The sequence below is a fragment of the Meleagris gallopavo genome, chromosome 17, assembly GCF_000146605.3.
Source record: "Meleagris gallopavo isolate NT-WF06-2002-E0010 breed Aviagen turkey brand Nicholas breeding stock chromosome 17, Turkey_5.1, whole genome shotgun sequence".
Classification (NCBI taxonomy): domain Eukaryota; kingdom Metazoa; phylum Chordata; class Aves; order Galliformes; family Phasianidae; genus Meleagris; species Meleagris gallopavo.
Genome location: NC_015027.2, coordinates 3,213,039 through 3,240,477, shown reverse-complemented (window position 1 = coordinate 3,240,477; position 27,439 = coordinate 3,213,039). Strand labels below are relative to the sequence as shown.

The window sequence follows — 27,439 nt, the reverse complement described above, 5'->3', positions numbered from 1 at the left end:
AGTTTCAGCAGAACCACAATATCCCACTGCTGCATTATGAACCTGTAGGGTCGTACCTTTCAGGAGCAATTTTCAGCTATATTCTGCTTCTTCCTGAGGCTCAAAAGTCCATTAGTAGTTTCCACACAAGAACTGTTTTCCCTTGAGACTTTTTAGCCACCTGTAAGTTGGGCTGATATACACATTCCCCAATACTTACCACCCTGTGCCGACCTCTTTGGCCACTGAGCTAAACTTTTGTACTAGTGAAGAGTAGCAGCAGGACTATTACTGGTGACCACGGTATTCTTACATAGAAATATGACAGCAAGATATTAAAACAAGAATTGGAGACCTTTACAATCTTACATGAAAAATGTTACTTAAGTGCAGAGCTAGTGCTATTTATTATACATAAATGGGAACATAAATCTCTGTTTCTAAGTAGGGAAAAAAAAAAAAAAATCTATAAATATCTTAAACCTCTTATTCCATAATCCTGAAGTATTTTAAACTTAGATTGTTTGACCCATCCTTCCAGGAATTATTTTAAGGAATGAAACTGGCTGACCAGAAACAAATCTGGGCAATATTCTGTTCTCACTAGAGGCTGATGGCAGCATCCCTACTTAATTCTAAAAGGACCAGAATTCGATCTAAAGAAAGTTAAGATGTGAGTTCTTTAAAAGTCTGAATGTCATTTTCTAAGTTGTTTCTAAATTGTTTCGACATTCTTATCACAAACTTGTTTTTAAAGTAATTGAGGAATATTTAAATCTAGCATGAATTACAGCTGTTGGACAAATTATAATTGCACAGTGTTGGAAAGATTATTTTTTGAAACTTGTTAAATCACATTATTTCAGCAAAAATCAGAAATCTTTTCAATGGTAGCATGAAAGAGTGAATTAGAATATATAAAAGTTCCTGATCCCACAAAGAAGAATAAGACTGGCTTACGTGAATAACTGTCTTTGAATCCTATTATGTGTAAAATAACATTATAAATAGCCAGCTTTACAATCCTGTTGGGGAAAAAAAAAAAGATTTGGAGGACTTTGTCTCACTACGTGGCGGCCAAAAATATTTTTCTCTGCAGCACAATTCTTTTTTTCAACTGCATACAGAAGTTTTATGTACCTCTCTGATGTTTGATACAAGAAAAGTTTAATTGTTGTAATCTAACGCAGGTAACAATCTGCTAGATTTTGAAACCATTCTGATTACACAACTCTATTATGCTAGTCCTGTTTTTTCCACTCATCATAATTTCATGCAATTATTTTCATTCCATGTTTCTTCTCTTAAATACTTGAAGCATCATAGTCTGTCCGTCATGTTAATCCATTTTATTTGTTGAAGTCATTGTGTGTGAAGCCAGATTTATATCTCTCAATGTTTTTGTGTTGTGAAAGGCAGTGTCAGTAAATTATTTTTTCAGTTACCTCAAAAATAAAAGCAGTAAAAGGAACTGAAGGGAAACATCCAACTTGAAAAACATCAAATTAAAAAAAAAAGTGGCCATGTTCAGGTTTTCATCTCACCCCTCATTTTCCACATATTTTCTCAATTCCCATCTCCCTCCTCCCCCCCCCCGTGAGCCCAGATGGTCTAAATCCCAGGTCAGCACATCTATTTACTTACACAGGCTTTCCATCAAGCTCTGTTTACCCACCCAGGGTAAACAATTAGTGTGAAAGATACTCTCAAAATATCAAAATGGGGAGGGGAAAAAAAAATTATTGTTAGATACCTAAATTAACTTGATAGCTCCCAGAACCATAGCAGGTGGAATGGCTCTAGATACAAACAAGTGTTGCTGCTGTCCTTTCAGACCTGTTGAGAGTATGCTGGCCAATGGCTGTGCTGTGTCCCATAAGGTTTTGAATATCTCCAAGGATGGAGACACAACAGTTCCTCTTTGCAAGCTACTCAGCACCTGACCCTCGTAATTTTTCATTAGAAATATTTAGACAAAAAGCATGTTTAAATAAAATGTCCCATGTTTCAACTTGCTCCCATAGCCTCTTACCTGTTCACTAGACACCACCAAGGAGGGTCTGGCATTACCCCTTCCACTGGGTGTTTATGTGCTTTGATAAGATACCTGAGCCTTCTCCTCTCCAGGGTGAGCAACCCCACTCCCTCACTCTCCTCTGATGTGTCAGGTGCTCCAATCCCTTCATCATCTTTCTGGCCCTTCATGGGACTTGCTCCAATATGTCCATGTATCTCTTGTACTGGGGAAATACAGAAATGGACAAGTGACTTGAGCTACCGTAACTTTTTCACCACATAATGATTTTTGAAATAACAAGAGTTTATTTCTGACCTGATTGTATTCAGAGCCCTTCATCCAAGTGCAGCTGCACTACTGTATTTTTCCTCTTGTATTCCTGCCAGGAAGAAAAGTGGTCTTAGTGATACTATATTTAAATCGTGTAGTAAAGGAGCACAAACATTCACATACATACGGACTGTTGGTAAGACATTGTTACACGACAGTTTTAAAGGCCACTGCCCAACATTTATGATCTGAGCTAAATTGAGAGATATGAACTGGTCAAATCATTACTGATTGTGTTTATTCATTGTTTTTCTTATTTGCTTATTTTTTGTTGTTTCACCCAGCTCTAAGAATCCACAACTTCACTGTGCTTCCTTCCCATAACTCTACCTTTGTATATACCAATGACTCTGCCTACTCTAACTTCTCTGCAACTGTAGGTGAGGATTTACATTTTTATTGTTGTGCATTTGTCAGGCTTGGAGGGTTCTTGTAACACTGTACTCAAAGTTGAGTTTTGCTCATTGGTAAAGATCCATGTTTACACTGACTGAAATTAAAAAAACATTGCTAAAATACTACCAGAATTACTTCAAATTACTAGAAGTGGCATTCCCTTGATAAACAGCCCATGGAAGGATGGACCCCAGTAGGTCTCAAAAGCCTAAGATTTTTTATTTATTTATTTATTTTTTTTACTAGATGTAGGGGAAACAGATAACATTTCAATGGATCATGTAAGAACAAATGCCTATTTATTTCTTGGGGAAAAAAAAAAAGACCTATTTATCATCATTTCATATTCGTTTTTAAAGGACATATTAAGAAAGGCAAATGCAAGTGAATTTGCAAGTCCTGAAAGTAATCTTGTCAATCATTACATGTTTGATTAACATATTAATAATGACAATAAAGCTAACACAAATCTTAGATATATAGCCTTATAATGATTTTTCCCCCATCAATGGGGTAGCATATTAAAGGAAGAACAGAAAATGACAATATTCCATGCAGTTTCCAGTCTGGCTGGTTTCTAAGTGAATGTAACCAAAGCCACTTAGCTGAAGTCAGTAGGTGTTTATACTTGTAAAATCAATCTATGACCTGCTGTCCACTTAAAGATTTAGTATCAGCTCACATCTAGTCATTGGAAAATCTAATCTAAGGAGAAGGATGAAAGTGGTAGAAGTCATTTGGATACTAAGAAGCCTATATTAGAATGATAAACAACTATTTTTCTGCTCTCTTAAAGTACGCTGGCAAAAGTGAACTCTATAACGAATGTCAAATGACCCCAATTCCTTCCAGTCCTCATTTATCTGCTTTATAGAACTTTTGCATAGTTGTCATGCAGTAAGACACATTCAGCACGAACATTAAAATGGCAAAGTAAATGCAATGGAAACAGAAATGCAATACTTTATGGTATTTATTTAAATATTGATCTAGCCAGAATTACTTAAACTCAGAAATATTTGCTTCCCTCCATGGTATTTACTCTAATTTTTAAAAAGAACCGAATTCTCATCTGTTTTGATGACTTTTGCTCAAAAGCAGGGAAACACACCTGAGAATTCTAGTATTTGCACTGAGATTTGGGATGAACTAAGAAAATATTTGGGTGTGTTCAGTGAGGACTACTACACGCTGCATCTGCTGCCTTCTTGAGTGGTGTTACCCTGCAGGTGGGCCAGTATGACTGCCTTTATTCCCTCTGGTCGCCTACATTCTGGAAGTGACTTCCCTTTCACACAGGTCTCCACTGCAGGAGGGGATGCACCACCCTGAAGCAGCAGTGACAGCGTTATTTCTGAGTATCACTCCAGACGCACAGTCTGACTGCAGCAATGCCTGTGCATCAACCTGGGCCTGGTTTGATTTTCACTGTTCAAAGGCTTACATCAAGTCAGACAGATGTAAATACAAAGGAAAATCCTTTATGTCCCACCCCTTTGGTGTTCTAGACCATTTTTGTGCACTTCTCATTTCCATTATAAATCTCATTCAGTTCTCAAATATCAAACAGCACCTAGATGACAATTTCTGCACTTCAGAGGAGAAGCTCAGTACTGATGTTTCCCTTAGACTTTTTTTTTTCTTTTCTTTTTTTTTTTTTTTTTTGGTCAGAAGAAGTTACAGAGAAGGGTCTTAAAACCAAGATACTGAATCTTCATAACCATTGCAGAGCTCCTATCATAACCAGCTGGACTCTCAGATCTCAGTGAGGTTTCCTATGGCAAACATGTGTCAGGTTTTCTGAGTATTAGGATGCCTCACGTGCTTTGGTTATTCGGGAATGAATAAACAGTGCTTTTTAAAGTAGAGAACACAAGTAACTCACAAGACAAATAATCATTATCCACGTTAGACAGAGTACCTTTTACGAGTCATATAAATAAATGGTGTCATAACAAAGCATGATCAAAAGATATTCTCTTGTCTTTTAAATATAGCTTGTCAAGTATACTTTATTTATATTCCTATATAACTAAAAGTGGATTTTGATTGCAGAATTTCCCTTTCAAAAAGTGAAAACATATTGTTACTTTTTTTATTGATTAAAGATTGTTTTGCCCAACTCTACTTAACAGCAAGATAGAAACAGTTGCATGATGTGCCCAGTCTGGAAATTGTAACGTTTGTTCTGAGTACTCCAAAATAATGATTTTTGGGTTCTGTTTTTGGTGTATGAGTTCTGCTAATACATTTTAGTTAAGCAAGAATTGGGGTGAAGAGTATCATTATTACAAACTTGAAATAATTATCTGTATGACTTCAAAAATAAACAATCAGAAAAGAAAACACAGAACCAACCAACAACAACAAAAACTGTAGATGAGAGAAAATTAAGGAAGTGTACAAACCTGCTAAAAATCATGTTTCCAACAATTTTTAACTTACACAAACGTTAAGTTGTATTTTGCTTTTCCTTTAGACATTGTAGAAGGAATGGTGAACAAAGGAATTTATGTTACTGAAAAGAAAGGAGTTACCTTTCTCTTCTTTGGAAGATATCAAAATTCCTGCATTAGTAACCCAGAAGTTTGTGGACCTGAAGGTTAGTAAACTAATTTATTAATATTAGCTTTTACTATCAAATTATGTAATCCAATAATAATGTAATGAATCCTCTAAAATTCCAGCATGGCACATTTCTTCATTGGCTTTTAAAACAAGTGCATGCAGGTTACTGAAAATGTGTGTAATGCAGTGGAAAGCACAACAACAACAGCATGGCAGCATGGTCCTAGGCTGCAGTAAGTGAGGGTTTGCTCAAGCATAACAGCCATGGGCACAGAAATAAAGGAAAGACACTGCTTACCTTCAAAAGGCCTCAGGCATACAGGAATACACCCTTGCCTCCACTGCCAACCCTTAAATTGCACGCAAGCACTGCATGCACCTGAGCTCCCCTGGGTTGGCCCTGCCATCCCACCAGGTGCTCAATCACTGCTTCAAGCCCTGACTCAGCATTTCTGCTACAATGCAGGTTTTTCCTAACTGCATTTGAAATTACAAGTAATCACTAACTGCTCAGATCAATGATCTACTGCACAATTAACTCAAACAAAAACAAAAATAAGCTTACACTAGCATAAAGCTTTCATCCAGCACCAAGATTAATGGTGCTACAAAACTGTGACAAATATAAGTCATCCTACAGGTGAAATTTAGGAAACTATGTTTTAAATGTGTGGTATTTCAGTAGGAATGCTTTTTTTAAACTTATTTTTGGAGACAAAATTATTTAAATTTTCTGATTTCTTGGAGTCCATTTGCCCATATCCACAGACACTTAAATCTCTTCCCTCTGTTCTCTTCCCTTTCTTCTTCTTGGTTAAAGATCACAAAATAACCAGTGATATAAGGGTGCACTGATTTGACACGTTGATTATAGAAGAACATTAGAACTGTATGCAACTATCAACATAAGCACACAACCAGTCACTATCAATACCTATGCTGGAGACTTAAGATTTAGTCAAAGTAAAAAACCACAATTTACTATTCTGATCGTTCCATACGTAACCTCTAGAAGTCCCTAATCTTAAACACTGTTGATAACACTGAATTTTCTTGCTTTTACTGATTTAAGCCATTCTTCAAACCTGAAATAGGATTTTTTTTTAGCTATGCATTAACTTTCTAAGAAAGAAGGAGAAACTCAGAGAGAAGATACCTTTTCTATTACATGTGAGTAGTGGAAAAGAGAATTCATTATTCCACTGCAGACATATTGTCAGATACATACAGTACCTTCTAATATATATTTTCATACCACTAGGAAGTAAAAAATATCTGCAAGTCATATTATTTCTACATCCATAGTATAATATAATATTCAGAATAATTTATTTTTATAACACCAGAGCATTCCCAGTATCTAACAAACAAGAACATTCTTTCCTGAGTCTTTCATCATGAGAAGTTTCTTTAGTGTTCACTTTGTCAGCACCTCATGAAGTTACTCAAGCATCATAAAGTACAGTGGAGATGGAAGATTTTCATTGAAAATCCACTCTTGCTTCCTTCCATCAGGAGTAACATTTTCCTTTTTCTGGAAGACTCAAGACCAACAGACGAAGTTTCCCCCTGCCTCTGGTGGGCAAGTGATTTCCAGTGGTTTCAAAATCTGTTCAAGTGAAGGTGAAGGTTCAGTAGAATTTTACACCCGTGGAAATGCAATGATGAAGTGGAAAGCAAGTTTTAGTCCACCAGGTAAGTTCACCTTTTTTTCTTTATGTTTTACATTATTCTTGTAGAGAGATTAGGGAGATGTAATGGTACAAGCACATCTTCAGGAAAATGTGGACATAAAAATAATTAGAGCTCTGCGCTTGAGTTCTCACGATGGGAGTAAAGTGTGAGAAAGGGTGAACTGCTATCTCACTGATACTGAACTATACAGCATTTGCTGTTCAGCAGCAGTACTCAGACCTGACTTCCAGTTTTCTGAACTGCAGTTCTTATAGGCATAAGTAGATTAATGGGTGCTTGGATGGAAACAGCTGGGTGAGGAGCATAGGTTAGACTCTCAATGTATTCCAAAATCTATATGTGTACAGGACTCTACTATCTCCAAAATAGAGACTTTATTTAGTAACGATTTAACTGGATATTTAGTGCTTTGTTCAATTTGTCAACTGCTAAGTGTCAAGTTTGATATGTCATGACATGGTATTAAGAAGCATTTTGGTATAGCACATATCTTACTGCTTCTAGCTAAACTTTGTATTGTTGGGAAACTCTTACCTAGTGACTGAGACAAATTCTGGACTTAGAGTAATGGCAGTGACAGTCACTAAAGTTTTTTCTTGCCATCATTTAACTATCTGCAAACTGGGAATACAGGATTTTTCTCACCTCATAGTACCAAAGTTCTATAATCAGTTTAGAAATCTTGTTTCAAAAGCTGTAAAAAAGTTAAGAATAATTTACACATTTGTGGGTTATTCAACCCAAGTAAAAATGAGTAGGGTGTTTTCAGCCTTTCAACTGTAACAAAGAAAGTGTGAAGCTTTAATTAGTCTATTTGCCTGCTCTCCAGTTCCTGTGGTCTTTATGAAGTTCTTGCTGAATTGAATTTTGAGACAGTATTGAAGAGACTTCAAGTCTTGGCCAATAGTACTTAGCAAGTGTAATTTATGGAACTGCAGAGAGCCTCAGTAAGAGTTCAGACAAAAGCTAACAGGCGTTTTGCCAAAGTATGGGCTTCCCCATGTGCGTAAAGATTAATATACATGACATCAGCATTCCATAATTCACTTTTAGCACTTCCTATACTTCTCCATAGCATTGCACAAGTCAGCAAAAACTTACTGAATAGGAGAGGCACTAAATGGAAATGATTCATAGATTTCGCTGTGACTTACTGTTTTCTAGGTCCTTATTGGACTCATATTCTCTTCACTTGGAAATCAAGAGAAGGACTGAAGGTCTACATCAATGGAACTCTAAACACAACTGATCCAGACGGGAAAGTTTTCTATGATTATGGAGACCCCAGTGCAAATCTGCTGACTGGAACAGAAGGGGATCAAACGAAGCGCTATGTGAACGGAGCATTTGATGAATTCATTATATGGGAAAGGGCACTCACCCCCAATGAAATTGAGCAGTACTTTACAGCTGCTATTGGTGAGTACGTGCACTCTTACTGCCATAAGTCATGTTCTGTAAAGATGCTGTCTTAAAAATGGTTAGTGTGTAGGATTTGTGTTCATATCTTTCAGCTATTTAATGTAGTTTTTTTCAGAGGCAGAAAAAAAGCATTTATGAAAGGCACTGAAATATTCAGCTGTCTTTGGACACGCAGTGTTTTCATCTGGGCTTCTACTTCCTTAAAAATGTCAAAAAGTTTACCAAGATCAGAAGTCTGCAGCCATTTTTATACCCCCTGGGATAAAGTGAAGAAGAGCAATAATTAGACTTGAGACAGAATGCTATTAAGAAATATTGACTCCAGATTTCTAACACTCTTGTGTAATCTTAGAAGCAACTCACTTAGCATATTTCAACAGATGTGGACAATAATGCTTATCTCTCCAGTTCCTGGAGCAACAAAGATTTAATAACTCGTGAAGGTTTGTGAACTAAATAAGAAAGATATTTGCTAAAACTTAATATAAATAAAAAAAATAGAATCAGGATTTGAACAAAAATGTAGAAGGCAGTGGCCAGTAATATGTCAGCTGTGCTGCAGATATTCATAATAAACTTTTAAGTACAAGAGAGGCTGTTGCTATTAAGTGTTTGAGTAGCAATCAGAAAACGTCCCTCTCAGGAATAAAGCTATGGGGCATCTGGAACATTTAGCTTAGCCGATGGTTTCTCTATTTTCATTAATTCTTATTAGGTTACTGAGAGCTGACACAGTTACACTCAATTACTCATGTGCTTTTAAACCCATGGGAACAATTTTCACAACGGACACTCTTTGAATAACACAGCACAGGTGCAAACCTGTAAATGAGAATGTGTGCATTTGTGAGATCCAGGTTTGATAATGGCAATCAACTTACATGTATAGTATATTAGAAAAAATATAGAACAAATAAAATAGAATTGAAACCACTGAAAAGAAAACCCTACATCTAGTATATAATGAAGCAGATCATATGCTTTGCAACACAGAAACCATGCTCAAATTTTATGCTTTATGAAGTGATTCTTATGGATGCCTTCAAACATTCTCAGATCTCTCATTTAAGGTAGGAAATAGTACAAATTTTTATTCCATGTTTGAAAATCTAACTAAATTAATTAAAATGCTTTATTAAGTTTATAATGTTCTGGTCGTGTTGGAAACACAGTTCTAGTATCTGGCTGTTTAATCTTTCACAACAACCTAGGGTTATTATAGCAGTATCCAGCTCAAAGATACCTTACCACACATCCTTTGATTTAGGGTAGAATGCTATGCTGCTAACTTCAAATGCAATGGATGCTTTCAAATCAACCCAATTGTCTTTATGTATATAGAGAAGTATGATTTCTATTAAGTCAAAATTTTTGAAGAGTTATACAGAATTTTGCCTATACCTTCTTACTCCATCCCTGCTGGTTTTTGGAAAGTTACATAGCGAACTCCCTGACTTGTACATTAAGACCTTCTTGCTGTGCTATGAGCTGGTGTGAAGCTGAATGTTTACTGAAATTTGCATTATACCAAGTTTTTCTGTTTTTAATTTTCTTAAAGCCTCGGTTCAAATGCCTTCAGGATCATCAGGAACTTTGTGAAAAATCTAAAATAAATTCCTAACATCTAAACTGAAATTAAAATTTGATGTGCATTTTTTTTTCTAAAGGCATGGGAATTAAAATGTAAAGGGGCACCAGGTATTATTATTTTTTTATAAGCACAAAGGCAATATTATTTTAAAGTGTTAAACTGAATTTGAGAAATGTGGAATATTGAGCTTTTGATTTTTCACAAAGTAATGGACCGATTAGATTTTCTTTTATTATTTATTTTAATTTCCAGTTGGAATTAGGAATGAAACGGGGACATTCTCAGAGGAAGTAATAGACACTGCAAGACTAATCAACACAGTGAATCAGTTATTCTTGGCATCTGTTTATTGAGTGAGCTTGGAGGTCTTAAAACAGTGATGAAATTGGACTAATGTGTTCTGACATAAGAAACTTATAGGACAGCCTGTACCTTAACAGAATGAATAATCACATCACATTTGGACATGTGACAAAAATATGCCCAGCATATCCCACTACTGTTTGATTATGCTGGAATACCATACTCTTGGGCAAACATAAATTTTTAGGAAGATGTAGTTGAGAAGAAAATTTTATTTCTCTACCCATAAATGACCCATAAATTCTCTTGCATGAAAAGGAATCAATATTTTTTAAAATGGAGCAGCTGGAAACCATTCCAAATTGAGTTTATTCTTTCTGGCTTGGCAGATCACTTATGGCATGCTTATATGGTAATTTTCAACGGGTGTAGTTCTAGGGGGTGATATTTATTGCTGAAGCCCATCTGATTAATAGCAACCCTACTGTTGCTTCAAATCAACTTAAAAGCACCGAGCAGACACATTATGTGCAATATTCTCTGACTACTATTGAAAGTTGTTTTCACTCCTTGACTCCTATTACTTGCTTTATGCAAAAGTAAAATGCCACATTAGGTTTAATATGCCAGCGTTTCTACCCATGTTGTTTTATTTGAGTGATACCTCAGTTTTGACAAAAGTAAGGGAAATATTTCATTGATTTTGAGTTTTTTTCTACAGTCTTTCTGAATTTGCACTATTTTATTTGCCACTCAAGAAATTTAGGCTCATGACATAAACATTTGTTTAGACAACATTAGCATTTGGAAAACATGGCTGACAGTATTCTGAATTTTTTTCAGTATCTGCATGTTTCTCAGTCCCTATACTGAAGAATATATGATGCTGGGGTCTCATATATATAGAAATAAACTCGGCCACACATGAGATAGTCAGAAGTGCCCACAAAATGTTATCTGTACTTGATAAGACATGGAGATTTTTAAAATTATTTTTTCTTAAATTAATTCAATTCCCTTATGTATGAATTTTCCCCAGGTGTGCAGTTTTTGCTCTCTTCCACACTTTCGTGGTCTACGATGACAACTACTACAAAACCTGTGGTAAGATAGTCCTCATAACTCTTTTCTAAAACATCAGAATTTGTTATAAATACAGAATTATAGACCTACATTTTACAGATATCATTAATGACAATTATTTTAGTACTTGAGTATTTTTATAAGTGCTTTCAGAGATGCATAGGGAGTATTTTCAACCAGCACTGAAAGGTGGGAAAGCTACAGAACTCTTAATGTTGAATAGACAACAGGAATTCAAAGTTAATAAAAATAATTCCTCTATATAAAAAAGTAGAAACTTGTTCAACAGTATTTCAGTGGATTTTGAAGATGGAGGACATCCAAAAATGTTTTGATAACTTTTCTTATTTTTCATATGCCATCTGTATGCAATTAGCTGTAGGCAGCCTACATGCACAGTTATTCCTGTGTATTTTCACTTTCTTGCTGTCTGGAGTGCCAAAGTTTTATTACTTTTTAGACTTTCAGGAAACCATGTCAGATAGGACCTGAATTGCTTACGAACAAATGAACCTATACATGTAAATTCTGACTATCCTATTTGTTCACACTGTGCAACTGCCTGTGTGTAATCACAGCCGTCTGCTATGCCTCAAAATACAGAAAAAAATGCACCAACACAGAAACAATAAACAAAAAACAACCCTCCACACCCATTAGCAGGTTCTGTTGTGTGCTGGGAAAAGTGTTCAACCCAGACTTTATGACCCTAGAAATGCTTATGGGCAGCCCCAAGGCTGCACCACTCAGAAATGCTACAGTGATTCCTGGAGAACTGAAAACTGCCCCTTAGCTCCCTTTTGAGCTAACATCACAAATGGCATCTGCTGTTTGGAATGAGCTGGTGAGTTGTATCTCTCTCTTGCAGCTGTCTACAAACGCCTATCATCCCATCATAACTAATTTGACCAAAGAGAGAGGCAACTTCCACTCCTCTGACATCCTGCTGGAATACCTGGAGAATGTCTCATTCAGCTTGCCTAATAAATCCTTGTCAGAAAATACTGCTCTAAGCCTGACAGAGGTAAACTTCTAAATTCTGTGTCTGGATCTTGATAGCACTCAAATTTCCCCAGCAGGTGGAATATGGAATGCAGCTATGAAAGTTTTTGCAGATTGCAGAATATACGTATGAAGTAAGCAGCAGCAGCTTTAGAGAATAGCAGACAGTGAGCTACAACCAGAGAAAACAGTTCATTAGTTCTTGGGGATGCTACTTAAAGCTTAAGTTTTATAGATATTTGGAACAATGACTACACATTAAAGATTTAGTTAAACAGAAAATAGGAAAGTAGAAAATAATTTCTAATTCATTTTTTCAGCTGTGTGTTCAGTGTATGTCATACATAGCATAGGGCATTTTTCATGGTCTGAACTGATGACAAGGGGCCCATTTTGCTAACATAAAGTTAGCCTTCTGTAAAATGATGGGCAGCTAATTCCCTGATTTCAGCAGGCTAAAAAACTATTATAGCAACCGTCAGCTCTGGCCTCACCAGGGATTGTTTCCTTAAGCCTGGGGGTAATACCAGGGTGACAAGGATTATTTACTTGGACCAACAGTATAAATAAATGCCTCTGAAAACACACAGCCAGCATTTGACAGTTTCTGTCAAAGGCTTAACATTTGCAAAATGTAAAGCTTGGCCTTTTTGAATCACGACTTAATATAGAGCAAAAATCATTCTAAAAATCTCTTATCTATTGTTCCCTTTGTTTTGCTGAAAATTTTGTGTGGGCTCTAATTTGAAAATGAAACACCATCCTGTCAGATGTCACACCTGCTGCCCACATCATTTCAGTTGTGATTTGGTTGCTCATTCACACTATCTGTTGCTTTGTGTGTTGTGAATGTGATGTGCAGACAGAGAAGCAGGACATGGTTATCCTTAGCAAATCTGTTTTGGGAAATAAACATCAGAGTCCTGTTCATACATACAGACTGTGTCACTTGTCTGACTGACAGGCTCTGCACTGTCTGAAGCTAATTCCCTGAAAGACAAGCACTGAGCATGCACGCTATTTTCTGTAAAGGTATCTCTACTGGTTGTCATATGCCTCACAGCACAAGAAAATTTGATGTAAGTGATATGCAATAAGCTGTCTGATTACTGACATACTTATAATGTATTGCTTCTGACAAATCTTACTCATGTTTTCTGTTATAATTCTGTTCTGCCTTGCTGTTCCAGTCCTCCTGCTTTCCCTCCTTTTCTAGCAGTCTAATACATCCCTTTCGTGTTAATTCTGAAGTGCTGCTGAGTCTTGGGAAGAGATGCTTCCTGAAAGCTCTCAGCAGTTTGGGCTGGGTCTTGGCTTTAAGGTAAACTCTGTGCATGCCACACTCAGTGTTTCAGAGAGGCAGCACAGAGCTTGCAGTTGCTAGAAGTAAAAGGTTATAAAAAAGCTCTGATACTGCCCTGTGTTTCACTGCTTATAAAAATGTGCTCATAAAACACTCTTGCTGCTTTCTTCTGTGTTTCTCAGTGAGACTTTCATATTCAGTCAGTGCTTTTAAGGTATATGAAAAAGATGTTTAAGCAGGAATGTGATTTTTCTTTTGATTTTTTTGGTCATTTTCTGTGTCCTTCGTCCCCTCCTTGCATTTATCTCTGTTAGCAAGACTCCTTAGGACAGAGTCTGTATCATGAACAGTGCTCATAATGATGGATCTTGACCTCAAAAACATTTAAGTGAAAACGTTAAGCAGGAAATAATCAAATTTAGCAGCTGATGGAGCCCAAATTTATATGCAGTGCTGATGAAATATGTAATCATAGATGAAGAGGCATTTTAACGTCACGTGAGTTTAGATAAACTAGGAAAATAAATTCTTTACCCTAAGATCCAGTGTTGTCACATCAGATGTAATTATTGTACTCTGGGAGTTTCATAGTGGTGCTTCTTTTAATAAATAAGCCATTAATCTAAAATACTACATAAAACATGATGGGAATGCTTGCAGTGGGGATGAACCTGGCTAGAGTGAAAAAAAAAGTTTGTAATCTTAAAATAAACCAAAGGAAATCCAAGAAATCTGCTTTGTGTGCCTACCAGGAGATGTACCAGATGAAAAACAAAATTATATTATTTCATTCTTTTAGGCATTTTTAAAAGTTATTGAAGACTTTCTGCTATTACCCAACTGGCCTGAAATACCTGAGGTAAGAGAAATGAGCTTTGATTTCTTGGTTAATTCAGATGTGCAATTTAGAGTAGACAGTAATGAATTTGGTTGCCTCTATTCCTGCTACAACTAGCAGGATGACTTATTTGCTCTTATGCCATTTCTGCATTTGAAATAAAAATCCCCATACAAAACAATTAAAAAATAGATGTGATTTTTAGGGCTAAAGTATGTAAATTTTATCTGTATGTTTCCACATATTTCCGGGTGAAAGAAACAACCTAAAACTGTATTTATAAAATAACAAACATTGTCAATGAAGTCAGTATTTAATCTCTCTTGCCCCAAAGTTAGCTTTTTTTTTTTTTAAGCATTTCACTTTTGTAATTAGTGTGTATATTTTTTTGTAGTTTGACTTTTTTCAGAACACATGAAGTATGTAGCAGCACTTATCTAATTTAGTGGAGTGAAACTTTGACAGAGGTAGCATCTGACATAGGAAAGGCAACCTGCATCAGCGATCTTCCTCTTCTGGTCACCCATCTGAATGTAGCTTTGTACTGGGGAATGTTCTAGTATAGATGAAAGAAGAGCTGGTCTATGGTGTATTTAAATCATGTCCCAAAGAGTGTCTGATCCTAGTCTTTAAATATTGACAAAATAATCTGTTCAGTTCTTGATGTCATTTTTCTGAATCCTGAATATAATTGACAAATGCTGATAGGAGCAAAGAGTCCTTTAGAGATGCTCCAGAAAACATAATATTTTACAAGATCAGGCTCTGTGTGACATCATTTTAAATAACATTTCATCCACTATATGTGGAAAATGTTATGGAGAAAATCACATGATTCTTTGGACAGATAAACAATGACTTACAAAGGAATTTATCATGGGACCTTGGCATTTTGTGCTGTGAACTTCAATTTCTCTTGTTGTAGAGCCTTATCTTTCTTCTTCTCCCAGACTGCTCACATATTTGGAAGCTTAATTCAAACTATTGACAGTGTGATGGTGCATATGACATGCAATCTGGAAGAAAACTCGCTGTCTCTAACTGTTGAGGGTACATCATCCATAGCAGGTAGGATTTAACAGAGCTGTTCTCTCTGTTTGGCCTGTCAGGGTGTCCTGAATGCTTCTGGGCATGCAGCCCCTCTACTTTGCTAACACTTAAGAGGAAATCAGAACAGATTATTCTCTTTTGAATGCCATTTCAGCTGCAGAAAGTTTGGAGCTAATCATCTCGGACTGCACTTCAGTTCTTGAGTTTATCTGGGGAGTGATTTCGCAAATGAACCCAATAAAACTACACGAAAGACTTAGCAGAGCACAGACTATACTAGTAGGCAATTAAAGTATTGCCCAGAGGTTTTATTCAATGCTTTAAACTTGCAAATGTATAGATACTAGAAAACTTTAATTTGGGGTGGGGAGTTTAGTTTAAACCTTTCAGGAGAATGCTTTCTTTTACCACTGTTTTGCATCCTACAACCTGATTTCATCTGCTACAGGTAGCAAAGGTAATTGATCTGTTCTGGCATTCTATTCTACTTCATTGAGACCTACTTGAGCAGTCACTAGTACCATTAATCACTGCACACACACTCCCTAAGATGTCTTGGACACTGGAATTCTCAATGAAAGTGTTCTGAAATTACACTTTCAAATGTCAGTGGAAAGAGAAGATATTGCTATCAATCTGCTTTTCAAGCATGGGTGAAGTGATCCACCATATACTAGCACCCTGTATATTGCCTTTTCTCTCCTAAAGAATTTGGGTAGAAGAGGCAACTTTGTATGCAGAGAATTTATTCTACTTTCTGCAAACATATGGAATTTTAGAGTCAAGATTTGCAATAGCTGTTAGAAAAGCAAAGCTACATACTCATGAAGTTCATAATAAAGGCAATTGATTTTGTTTGATATTTTGTTTGGATTCTCACACAGACTACACTTTGGCCAAAATGCATTCCAAGACTCTGAATTTGTCCCACTATTGCTTTCCATCTCGAGGACAGAGTTATATTTCTATTCCCAGTGAAGCTTTTCAAGAAAGAGGTAAGAAAAAATTAAAGGGAGAGCAGGAGCATGTAACATTCAAGAATAATTCTGCTTGAAAACAGTTTTCTGTTTGCCCTACTTTCACAAACAACCAATTTGATTGCCATTGATCATACTGGTTCTAAACCTACAACAGCTCTTCCGTCACATTAATGAATGACCAATGTGGTAGAATTCTTCATCTTACTTGAATAATATTCCTATTACTTGAATTCAACTTGGATAATGCAGCTAGACTGCAAAGAAGACAGCCATTTAATGCTGAAATGTGAAAAAAGCCTTCATTTCTTAAATGATTTTTATTCATCCAAACTGGTTATTTTTAAGAAATTTCAGGTTACCAGATCAGTCATTACTTATATTTCCATGCAAAATCTGTTTTAACATTTTTTATGAAATTTATCTGTAAAATGACAGAGCTAACCAACAACATACCCAGAAACAGAATGAAGATGTGAACAACAGTCAAGACAACAGGGCAGAACTAAGAAACTCATGCCTATGCTAAAATCTTAGCTTATCTCAAAAAGTGAGAAGATGACAAAAATCTGAAATTTCAGTCGAAATTAAAAAAAATAAACATGTTTTAACCTAATTCTGTGGTGTAATCAAGGACTGAAGAAATCTGTTACAAAGATTCTTAAGTCTTTGAAAATCCAGCCTATGTACCCTAACCCACAATCCACAGAACTACACACACACAGACCTTTCCTCAGTCATTTCTGTTGAAAAAAGCCTGCTCCTTATTCACAGAGTGCAAAATTAGCTGCAGATACTCTGCAGGGGTGTTTTGCAGCCAAAACTCACTTCTGAACAAGTTCAGCCTTATGCTGAACGACACAGTGCAAAGAACTAACCTAAACATTTATTGCTCCGCCTCAAGCAGTTCACATAAATACTTGGAACCCAGCAAAAGGGATAATAAAGGGCACTTATAAAATACACATCTCTCTCTCCTCTTAGATGCTGAAGAACCCATAAAAACTTGGAATGCAGACAGTGAACAGGCAGTCAAAGCAGAAACCAGTTGCCTGTGCTCAAGTTTTGTAAACTGCTAGTTAATGTACATAGTGGTTAAATAGCCTTGAGGTTATTGTAGCTACCATTGAGATGTTGACTACATAAGTCATGCAGCCATTCTAGTGACATGTAGGAGTTTTACAAGGACAAACGATTACTTAACAACTTACTCATTTTGGAAGTACAGCTGCATAGGGCAAGCATCCTTTTATTTCGATATCTAACTTCTACTTCTTCACTTATTTTAAAAAATACTGAGAATTCAATAATGAGAATTACAGAAGCTAAAGATCTTAATAAAGTTTTAATTCTAGGAGAGAAATGCCTCTTGCTTACATCTGTTTCCTCTTTCCTTTTCACAGCTTGGATTACCATTGTCGGCATGTTTTACCATAACATGCACTACTTCTTTCATAGTATCAACCCTATGGATACCAAGTAAGTACCTGAGACCTCTCATGCTGTAACAGCTTGTTTATTACCTTTACAGCAGTCGTGTCATTATCAACTGTAAATAAATTATGAGCCTTGATCCTGATTCTGCAATATTGACGACATGTAGTCATTAACTAGAGTCAGATTAAATCTTAAGTTAGATGTTTTATTTTATGCCATAGTAAAATAGATTCCCATGGCAACATGTTTGTCTTTCCTTGTCTTCTCTTTCTGTTCATCAGATCTGCTGTTAGAATTTCATAACTTTAATCTGTTTTATAAAAGGCAAATTACATCTTTTCTCCTGACACATATAAAGTTTGCACTGAAATGAAACAAGTAAGAAAACAACATCCCTCCATAGATAAAATCTGAATCCTGGAAACCTGTAAGATAATTTTACAACAGGAGACCAGGCAATGCTTAAAAGACCTTCTGTTTTATATGCTGCACCAATGAAATCGTTAGCAGATAAGATAAGTAAATGGAGACCTATATGCTTCTCAGCCTGAGATCCCCAGAGAATTTTGCAAGGCCGTTCATGTAAATCATTACACTTTTCCTTTAAGATAGTATGACTGTATGTTTTCGTTTGACCTACACTAACATACGTAGATTAGGTCACACTTTCTGTCTTTTCCATAGTGTGGCTTTCATCATATTATGTATGACAACAGAAGGAAGGAAGAAGCATCTCAGCTGTCATTTATTTTAGGGATTACTTTCCTTTCTCTACGTACAGCTACATGGAAGGTCATGATCGCGGGAAATCATTTGTGATATCCTGGGTAAAGGTTCCTGGTTTATGACCAGATTGATCGCACTGAGATAATGACAACTACTACTAAACAGCATTTTAAAATCAAGTAGTAAATTGCATTGTTGCTTTCCCTGCTCTCTTAAAAAAAAGGGCACTTAGCAGGTGGCTGTGAAGGATCTGTGTCATTAGTGTGCAATATTTCTTACTGACATGAAAAAATAGAGGCTGCTCGTTCTACTTACTGGGATAAGAATTAATGTCTTATAGTGACTTTTCTTCCTGATCAGAACTAAGGATTGATGCTTGGGGTTGTGCCAAATGAGATTTGTTTTATTTGATCTTGCTGAGGAACTGAATGAAGTTATTTTAATATCTGACATTTTTCTTCTTTCCACAAAGAAAAACAAGAAAACATTGCGAACAGGTGGCAGATAAAAAATAGTTTTTAATGTGTCTTTCAAATACGGCTTTCCCTTGTAGTATGCCTTGTTTGGATACCGAAGCTTATGGTTAATTCTCCATGGCTCTAATTTTTCATTGTAAATAATGTTCATTCATATGCCGAAGAGTTGAATGACAGAGAATGTTTTACACCTGCACATTCTTTTTTACTGATAGCGTAAAAAATTTTACTCTGCAGCTGAATAGATTTTAGTTACTCCTAAATGCACAGAAATGTGAAAGTCATAAGTTATAGCTGAAGGCCTGAAGGCAGAAATTAATGTTCTTACCATGTACTGCAGAACTATGCAGCTCAGGAAAAAAAACAAGTCACCTGGGCTAATCAGATGTTTAGTCAGGCCTTCCTCTGTTGTACTGTGTCCCCAGTTACTCTCTAACAAATGTTACTGGAAATAAGCATTGTCTTCAAAGTAAAACTATAAATTGTTGTAAATATATGCATAACATATGTAATCTATTCATTGCATACAATACCAGTGTATGCTTCATACTGGTATGCATGTTTAATTAGGCAATTATTCTCTTTGCCTGAGTGTTACATTGCTTGGTTTACTTTTATACTCCTTACTTCACTAATGATCTCTTCCACTGCTCTCAACAACCCTTTGGTTGAGGGAGTTTGTTAGGAAAGTGGGTGCTTGGATAATTCACAACTGTGACATTATTCCAAGAGGTGCTTCAGACAGGAGCAACGTTTCCCAGGCCAAGTTGAAAGAGGTCAATACTAGCATGAAGTAAAAAGGCTTTCTTTTTCTATTTATCTAATATATTTCTTTCTTCCTAAGGATTGCAGAAGCTGCTGCTTACAAAGGCTATATGATCTCAGCAGCCAGTTATCTCATCTCTATCAAAGTAGATCCTCCTCCCAAGTTGTCCCACAATCTGTCAGGATCTCCTCTTATAACCATCCAGCTCACCCACATACTGGTAAGTAAAATGGAAACTCTCAGTTTAGGCTATCCTGAGGGCTGTTCAAAGCTTCGGTGTCTGTGATGACTTCTGTGTCGATTTCTTGTAACTTCCGTGGGCAATTTAAGTAGCAATTCGGATGGCATTTGTGACTACAATATTATATTTTTCCAGCCATTGCACATAAATGACTTCTGTTTCCATCACAGCAAAAGGCTGCGTGTGCTGAAAAAGACTATGAAGTGAGAAGTATAGTTTTAGGACTTTCTACATACTTTGTTCTGTGGTTATGCTTGTGCAATTTGCAACAGAGTGAATGACTGCTTTCACACTGGAGCTGTCAGAAAATGTTTTATTCATGGTTTCTGCTTTTGATTTTTCTCTACACTAATATAAAACTCATGTTTTGAATGTTCTCATGAATGAACCAAGAGATACAACCCTTCCAAATACGATGGGCAGAGCAACTCTCGGGGTGGGAAGGGAGCAGGTTCAACTCTGATCTTGCACCTGTCCTTTCCACAGAACAGAGGAGGAGAACTCTTATTTTGAATTTGAGAAACATCAAGACAAACTGTGTTCAAACTGATTGATTTCAGTAGGCAAAATTCACTCAATTAATGTATTCTAGTAAGAAACTAGAGGAACAGCTGGTCTTGCTCACTCTCAGAGAAAAAGACATCTTTTTGTCTCATCAGTCAAAGTGGAGAACAGTTTAATTTAAATTCTGAGGCGGTGACACCTCTTGTTATTTCTGTTGGGCTTAGTGCAAAGATGGAGAAGACGGGGGAACAGATACGAGGAAAAACGTTAGATATAGAAGTTAAAAGTGTGGTTAGCTGATGTTTTCCAAGCTGAGGACTCTCCAGAATGTCCTATGGTCCAAAGAGGTGGAACTGGTCAGTGAGACTCTGGTTGTATTATCTGAAGATCATTTATAAAATGCACTTAAATTTATTTATTCAGATACCTCTTCAGGCTTTTAGTGTTGTGATTTACCAGCAGATTATTAAATATTACTGTGTTTTTTCTTTATGCCTGTTTTCTGTGAATATCACTGGGATCCTTGAATGCAGATAGAAATGTCACATTTCTCATCACAGCACACTGCATAGCAGTATTTTTAAACCCATCTATTTTTACTTAAAAAAGAAAAAAGAAAAGCATCCCAATTGTCTCTATAGCTTTTTTTGTTGTTGTTTCTTTTTTGTCTTAGCTTCCAAAGATAATTCCTTATTATAGGTTGAGAGCAAACAGATGAGCACATGATCATTTGGTTTGGGTGGGGTTTGACTTAGACTGCATTTGAACACTAAGTATAGCACAAGCTGGGAGGCTGGGGGAGAGTCATGTCATCATTCTAGCATAAGACCTGCTACTTTGTGCTCCAAAATCCTGCAAAATAATAGGAACAGGTTAAAATCTTTGGCCTCGGACCAAAAAAACTTACACAGTCTGCAATATAAGCTGCAACTGCTCTTACATTTTCTTTATCTGTAATAGCAGATTTAATTATAAAAAGATAACTGTCATTAATATCCTATTAAGCGTTAGAAATAATATGCTGCTGGCTTTTACACCTAATTAACTGGTACCACCCAGTTACTTGTCAAAAATTTAAGAGGTACAATGAAGTTCTGCTTTCCAAGTGGTATATACACTGGACTTGCTAGGGATCCTGCTTGCCTACGACACCTATGGCTTTGGGAGTATAATTTATGTCTCGCTTTTAATTATCAGGTATGCTTAAAATCAAGAAGTAGATGAGTAGATCATACTTCCTTGTTGATGTAAGATGACAGTGGGCCTGTTCTCTTTTGCACTGCTGTAGATTTTAAATGGTTCCAGTGAAGTACACAGAGTACTTCTAAACAATTTGAATTCAGGCAACTTGTGAATTTACATACTTAAATTTTCTTAAGTAATTTATGTAAGTAAATTTAATTGAATTTATTCAAGTAGAGTGTGAAATGACAGCATGTCTCCGAAACCTTTCATACTATAGCAGCACAAGTCCCTTCTATCATGCTACCACTCTGGTCTCACCCATTTCCATATGCTTGTTGATAAAGTAAAAGTAGAATTTAAATTCAAAAGGAATGCTGGCTGCAATTTCACTGTGTTAAAATATGTACTTTCTTTTAAAAACAGTCAAACCGTTTATAGAAATTTATGATCAAATATAGTTGCTAAACCAAGAACAAGAAATCCAGCTTAAAAACGTGTTTCGTGCACTGAAATATTTCTTACTTTTCAGATAATAGTGGTTGTAACACTTAATAAGGATACCAATAACATCCTTCAGCTGTGTTAGTTTCACTTAGTATTCTCTCTTTAACAGAGAGGAAAGCAAAATAATAAAAACACAAAGGAAAAAGTAACAAATCCAAACAGATAGCTTTCCCTATGAAAATTTAAGCTTGATGCTAACTTCCTTCAGTGGAACTGATTCAGATATTGCTACCCCAGTGGAGCCCATGGGACTGCAGAAACAGAAAAATGTGAGAACTGAAAGGAGAACGTTTTGTTTTCTTGCAATGATTGTAGTGGTGCTTGGCACAGCGCAGTAAGGCTTTTATTCCTTTTCCCGTGAGTATAGGAAGAAGGCCAATCAATGAGCAACAGAAAGCAAAAGGCAGTGAAATGAAACATGTCTGCTCTAGGAAATAGTTTTAAGAAGATGTCCTGAGTATTCCTGAGTGAATGTCCTGAGTGAGCTGAGTATTGGCATTTGATTCAAGATTTCAGAGAGCATTTATAATTCCACAGACTAATTTGCTTGTTAAATCTTCCATTGGGCCAGAATTCTCCAGATCTCTCTGAAATTGCCTGCATCTTAGATGTCGCTTTTAGAAGTTGGTGGCTTATACTGAGTAAACTGATATTAGTAACCATTTAGGTAAGAATGTAGTGAATATATATGTGACATGTTAATTCCTCTTTTTGTAGACAGCATCATTGGGGTGGTGACAACTAAGTATGAAGAACTGATGGGTGGCCAGCCTGGAAGACAGGCTGGAGGCTCAGTGTGATGCCCAGCTAAACCAGAGCTGTGGGGAGGAAAGGATAAGTCACCTCATGGTTAATAAATATGCTGTTACTGCCATGGATACAAAGTCCTGCCTCCTTGGTGCCCTTCATCAGTGAAACCTTTTCAGGTTTTCCTGTAAATCCTATCTCATGTTCTGTTACTTCCTTAACTCTCCAGAACCAGGAATCACACGACAATGTCAGTGTTATTACTGTGTTGCCTGTGTGTCTGGGAAGTGTTCTCTTGGGGCACCCCTTTGGAGATGGAAAAGCACAGGGAAAATTTGAACCTCTTCTCCTGACTGTTCCCATCATAAAGTCAGGCTGGAAGTTCTCTTGCAGATCACCAAGATTGAAGAAAGGTTAAAGAATATTTTCACTGAGCTCTTTATGATGAGACTGAGCTCTAAATGTACCCAGACATGATCCTTCTCTCTGTTGCCTTCTCTCTGTTGTCTGGCCAGCAGCATGCAATGTCCCAACGTTTGGTTAACATTACTGATAGGAAAATAAAATGAGAGAAGAACAAGTTCCAATCTGTACACAAATATTAGTGCTGCCATGAGAGAGACAAATCAATATGGAGTCAATTTATTTTTATGGCAAGTTAAGTGTTGACTAATTTATATATTGATTGTGGAAAAACAATGGTTTTTTTGCTCACATCTGAAGAATAAAGGCATAATTTTTTACTGGGTAGATTTTGCCAGAAAAATTTGAATACAATATAACTAAAACTGTGGCTCATACAGGGTATTCCACAATTAAACATAAAGGAAAAAACAATAAAAGCTTTTAATTTAAAAATCAATACACAGTTCAGTACTTTCTTACATAAGTTAAATCTTTGCTACAACGAGTACAGAAAATCAATTGGATTCAAATGAGAAATGAACATCGTTACAGCTAACTTTCTTGTTCCAAGGCAACCTTAAAATAGCAATAGTCATTATGGCGATATACGACATCTCTAAACAATACAGCAATACTTCTGTACTGTCAATGTTATTAACAGAAACATCCTAGGACTCATTTTCTCATAAGAATCCATTCTAAAGCCTACAACGGCACAGTAACAAAAAATACATCTTTTCATTAAGCACGTTTACAATTGCCTGCTGTAATAATGAAGATTACGTTGCAGTGAGTTATAACCCACAGAAAGTTTATTTTCTGTGTTAAAACTGACTTTAGTGTTTGGAGATGCAGCACTTTGCAGGTATTATCAGTCATTTGTCATGAGTTGCCCTCAATGCTTGTAAATGAGTCCTTACCCTTTGAGGGGGATATTGTGACAAGAGTGAGGACACCATGAAGTAGTTGAATGCTTTTGGAAGTGTACAAGTAACGTTTGCTTTCAATTCTAAGTTCAGTTTCTGATTTTCATTCCTCAGTACATGGCTAGTTTTATATATCAACTTCTATTTACAATTAATATCTGCACTATTACCTCTTACCTAAGGAAATGGTCTCTGGTGACTGGAGCCAAGTGTTATAACCTACAGCAAAACACAACTGCTTTTTCTATTTCAAGTTTCTGCTTGCAAGTGACACTGTATAAGCAGTCAAAGATCAGTCCATTGCAAGCAATAAACTCTGAAATATCTTGCTTTCTTATAAACCCAGTACTGAATTCCCCAATCATTGTATTTAACAGAGCTGTGGCATACTGAGCTACTTTGTGCTCCCTTTGATTGAACATTTGTAACTGGAGGAGAAAAGAAAAATTCAAGGTTTATATTTGATGCGATCAAATCTGTTCCAATGAGGCAGAGTTCTCTCCCAGCCTCTCTCACAATTTTTAAATTCCATTTAGTTCCCCTTGTTTAAGTTCCTCATCATTGACTACATCCTCAGAGCAGCCTGCATGCAGTGAAGGCTTATTGCAGGAATTCCTACAGTTGTGCCGCATTAAATGAAGTCAGGATTCCTGATGTAAAACAGCGTTTCTTTGCACAATGTTAACACAGGTATATATATATGTATATATTTAAAATATTATGGGAAAAAAGTTACGGTGGATCAACTCATATGTTGATTAAACTCATATGTTGTTTAAAGTTATGAACAAAAAGGACTAACAGTGTATCACTATCCCCTTACCTGCACTATGAGCAAGCATCCCGTGACACCTGTCTTGATGAGATCAAACTGATGCAGAGTGGCAGAAGTGGACTGTAGCATTTGAAATTCAGAAAGCCACCATTTGCATTAAAAATAATACTTTTCCTAAAAATAAATAAATAAATAAATAAATTAGAAAAGGTTAGAAATATCTTGATCAGCTAATTGAGGATTTCAAATTCACTACAGTCAGGTATTTTGAAAGAGTATTCTTTCAAAACAGTTTTTCAAAGATAATATATTAAATAGAAAATAGAAAATTAAAAAAAAAAAAGAAGAAAATAGAAAGGAGAAATCAAGTTTGAAGAGTCAAAACGAAGGTAAGTTTCAGATGGTTTGTCTGGTGATGGTACGGTAGCCACTGTTTTTCAAAGTACAGAAATCTACTCCTACTGGTTACATTTTGAATAATTCGTATAAAAACAATAAAAAAAAGTACTTTTTGGATCTTTTGGTCCCACCAGCTTAACCCTAGGCATATTCAGCTCAATCTGTCTTCCTGGTCAATGTGATTAGACTCCAGGTAATTACAGTGGAGTGTTTCCTGAAGGGAAGTTTAAGAAAAGAAGTCCTTGTCTATTTTTCTTATTTTGTTACAGTCTGATCCATCACATTTTAGCATTACATTGTGTATTGTCTGGGTTCACCCTGAAGTCTTGTGCGTATTGGCAAGCTTTTAGGATCTAGATTTATACATGGAAGCCACTTGCTATTTCATTTTCTTTTTTACTGTGTTCTCACACATGGCAAAGATTAACTCACTGAAAAGACCACAAACCTAACTGCTGTGAATTACTCATAAGCCAGTTTTCCATCTTATCTCTTGTGTATATCTGAGAGAGAGAATTGCCACAACACCGCTTGTTGCACAGGACAAATGCGAGATGTTAAATGTGCTCAGGTGTGCATTTGGGGGGAAACAATAAATATATGAATGATTTCGGAAGTGCAAAATTGTCAGAACACACATAAAGGAAATGAGAAGCTGAAAGCTCATGGTGAAAATAACCTGTTTGGAAATTATATATGGCCTTAGGCTCTGCTTTCATTTTCTCAGCACGAGGATGAAAAGGAGCACATAGTTCAGGGCAAGAGAAAGGTTCAAGTTTTGCGAGGTACGAGTCCGATTCAAGATCAGACTGGAAGCAGTCCTGCTCTCCCAAATCGAGCTGACCCTGCCTCAGCGCGGTGCTCAGACGAGGTGATCCCTAGATGTCTCTCAGCCTAAACGATTTCCTAGTTCTGTAATTTCACATTCCCTCTGTCTTCGCTGTGGCAAAACACCAGCAAATCTCAGCAGACAGAAAAGAACATTTCTGTCTGATTCTACCTGGATTCAAGATCTGAGCACAGGCTGTTCTGTCAGTTGTTGTCTTGGTTACTGGCTGAGTTGTTGAAATGGTAACCGCTCTATCATTTTTTACGGTCAGAGTTTAGATAAGTAGACGGAATTTCCAAATTCTTTACACTGTGCCAAATTATTGCTACACCAGCAATAGTATCTTTGAAAAATACCTATTTCCAGGTGACCTTTAGGCTTAATGGAGAGCAGTTCATTGAGGCAGCAATGAATTAGCAATAGGTACTCCTTACTTCTGACTCCAGATGTTTAGCTCCCCTCCATCCCTCTGAGGCAGCAGTATCCCTACGTGCTGTTAAGTAACACCACCAATCGAATACAGTCCCTCTATTTTTCATGCAACACAAATAGAAAGTTTGGCTTACAAAGCAGTGTTAATTTTAGTTTAGGAATGTCAGAGGAGTCATACTTGAAAGAAATCTGTGGATGGTATGTTTCTGGTTTTGCTTTTTTCTTCTCCCACCACCACTTGTTACATTAGAAGTTTTAACTCCACTCCCCATGCTTCCCAACAGAGGAGCAGATAATGATGTTAACAGCTAGTAATAGGAACTTGGAGTTGTTTTTTTTCAGCAGGCAATGTGTAGCTATTAAGGAGGGATTTTCCCTTTTTAAAAAATAGAAAATAGAGCCTTTCCCAACTTAAGAAGTTAACACGAGCTGGATCAGCAACAAGATTCCTATCAGGACAGGCCAGCCAAAAGGATCTGCGTTTCAGTGACTCATGCTGAAGCTAGCTGTGCATACCTTCCTCCTCTGCAGTG

General features: G+C 36.5%; 1 protein-coding gene and 1 long non-coding RNA gene across 4 annotated transcripts in view; one reads left to right on the top strand and one right to left on the bottom strand.

The window, feature by feature from the left end:
- The window catches only part of ADGRD1 (adhesion G protein-coupled receptor D1), a 127,638-nt gene that overhangs the window by 7,837 nt on the left and 92,362 nt on the right, over positions 1 to 27,439 (top strand). For 2 of the 3 annotated variants that reach the window (XM_019620993.2, XM_010720036.3), the window contains exons 4-14: positions 2,611 to 2,706; positions 5,202 to 5,324; positions 6,806 to 6,985; positions 8,150 to 8,404; positions 11,341 to 11,405; positions 12,253 to 12,408; positions 14,489 to 14,548; positions 15,478 to 15,595; positions 16,462 to 16,572; positions 17,958 to 18,033; positions 20,038 to 20,179. In XM_019620993.2, the coding sequence (XP_019476538.1) occupies positions 2,611 to 2,706; positions 5,202 to 5,324; positions 6,806 to 6,985; positions 8,150 to 8,404; positions 11,341 to 11,405; positions 12,253 to 12,408; positions 14,489 to 14,548; positions 15,478 to 15,595; positions 16,462 to 16,572; positions 17,958 to 18,033; positions 20,038 to 20,179 (1,382 nt within the window). The remainder of the gene's footprint in view (positions 1 to 2,610; positions 2,707 to 5,201; positions 5,325 to 6,805; positions 6,986 to 8,149; positions 8,405 to 11,340; positions 11,406 to 12,252; positions 12,409 to 14,488; positions 14,549 to 15,477; positions 15,596 to 16,461; positions 16,573 to 17,957; positions 18,034 to 20,037; positions 20,180 to 27,439) is intronic. The other variant, XM_010720037.3, reaches the window with a different exon arrangement.
- Positions 1,514 to 25,439, bottom strand: LOC109370309. The gene is made up of 3 exons (XR_004161573.1): positions 25,295 to 25,439; positions 2,312 to 2,375; positions 1,514 to 2,219 (listed from the first exon to the last, which is right to left on the bottom strand). It is a non-coding gene; the product is annotated as an uncharacterized LOC109370309 (long non-coding RNA).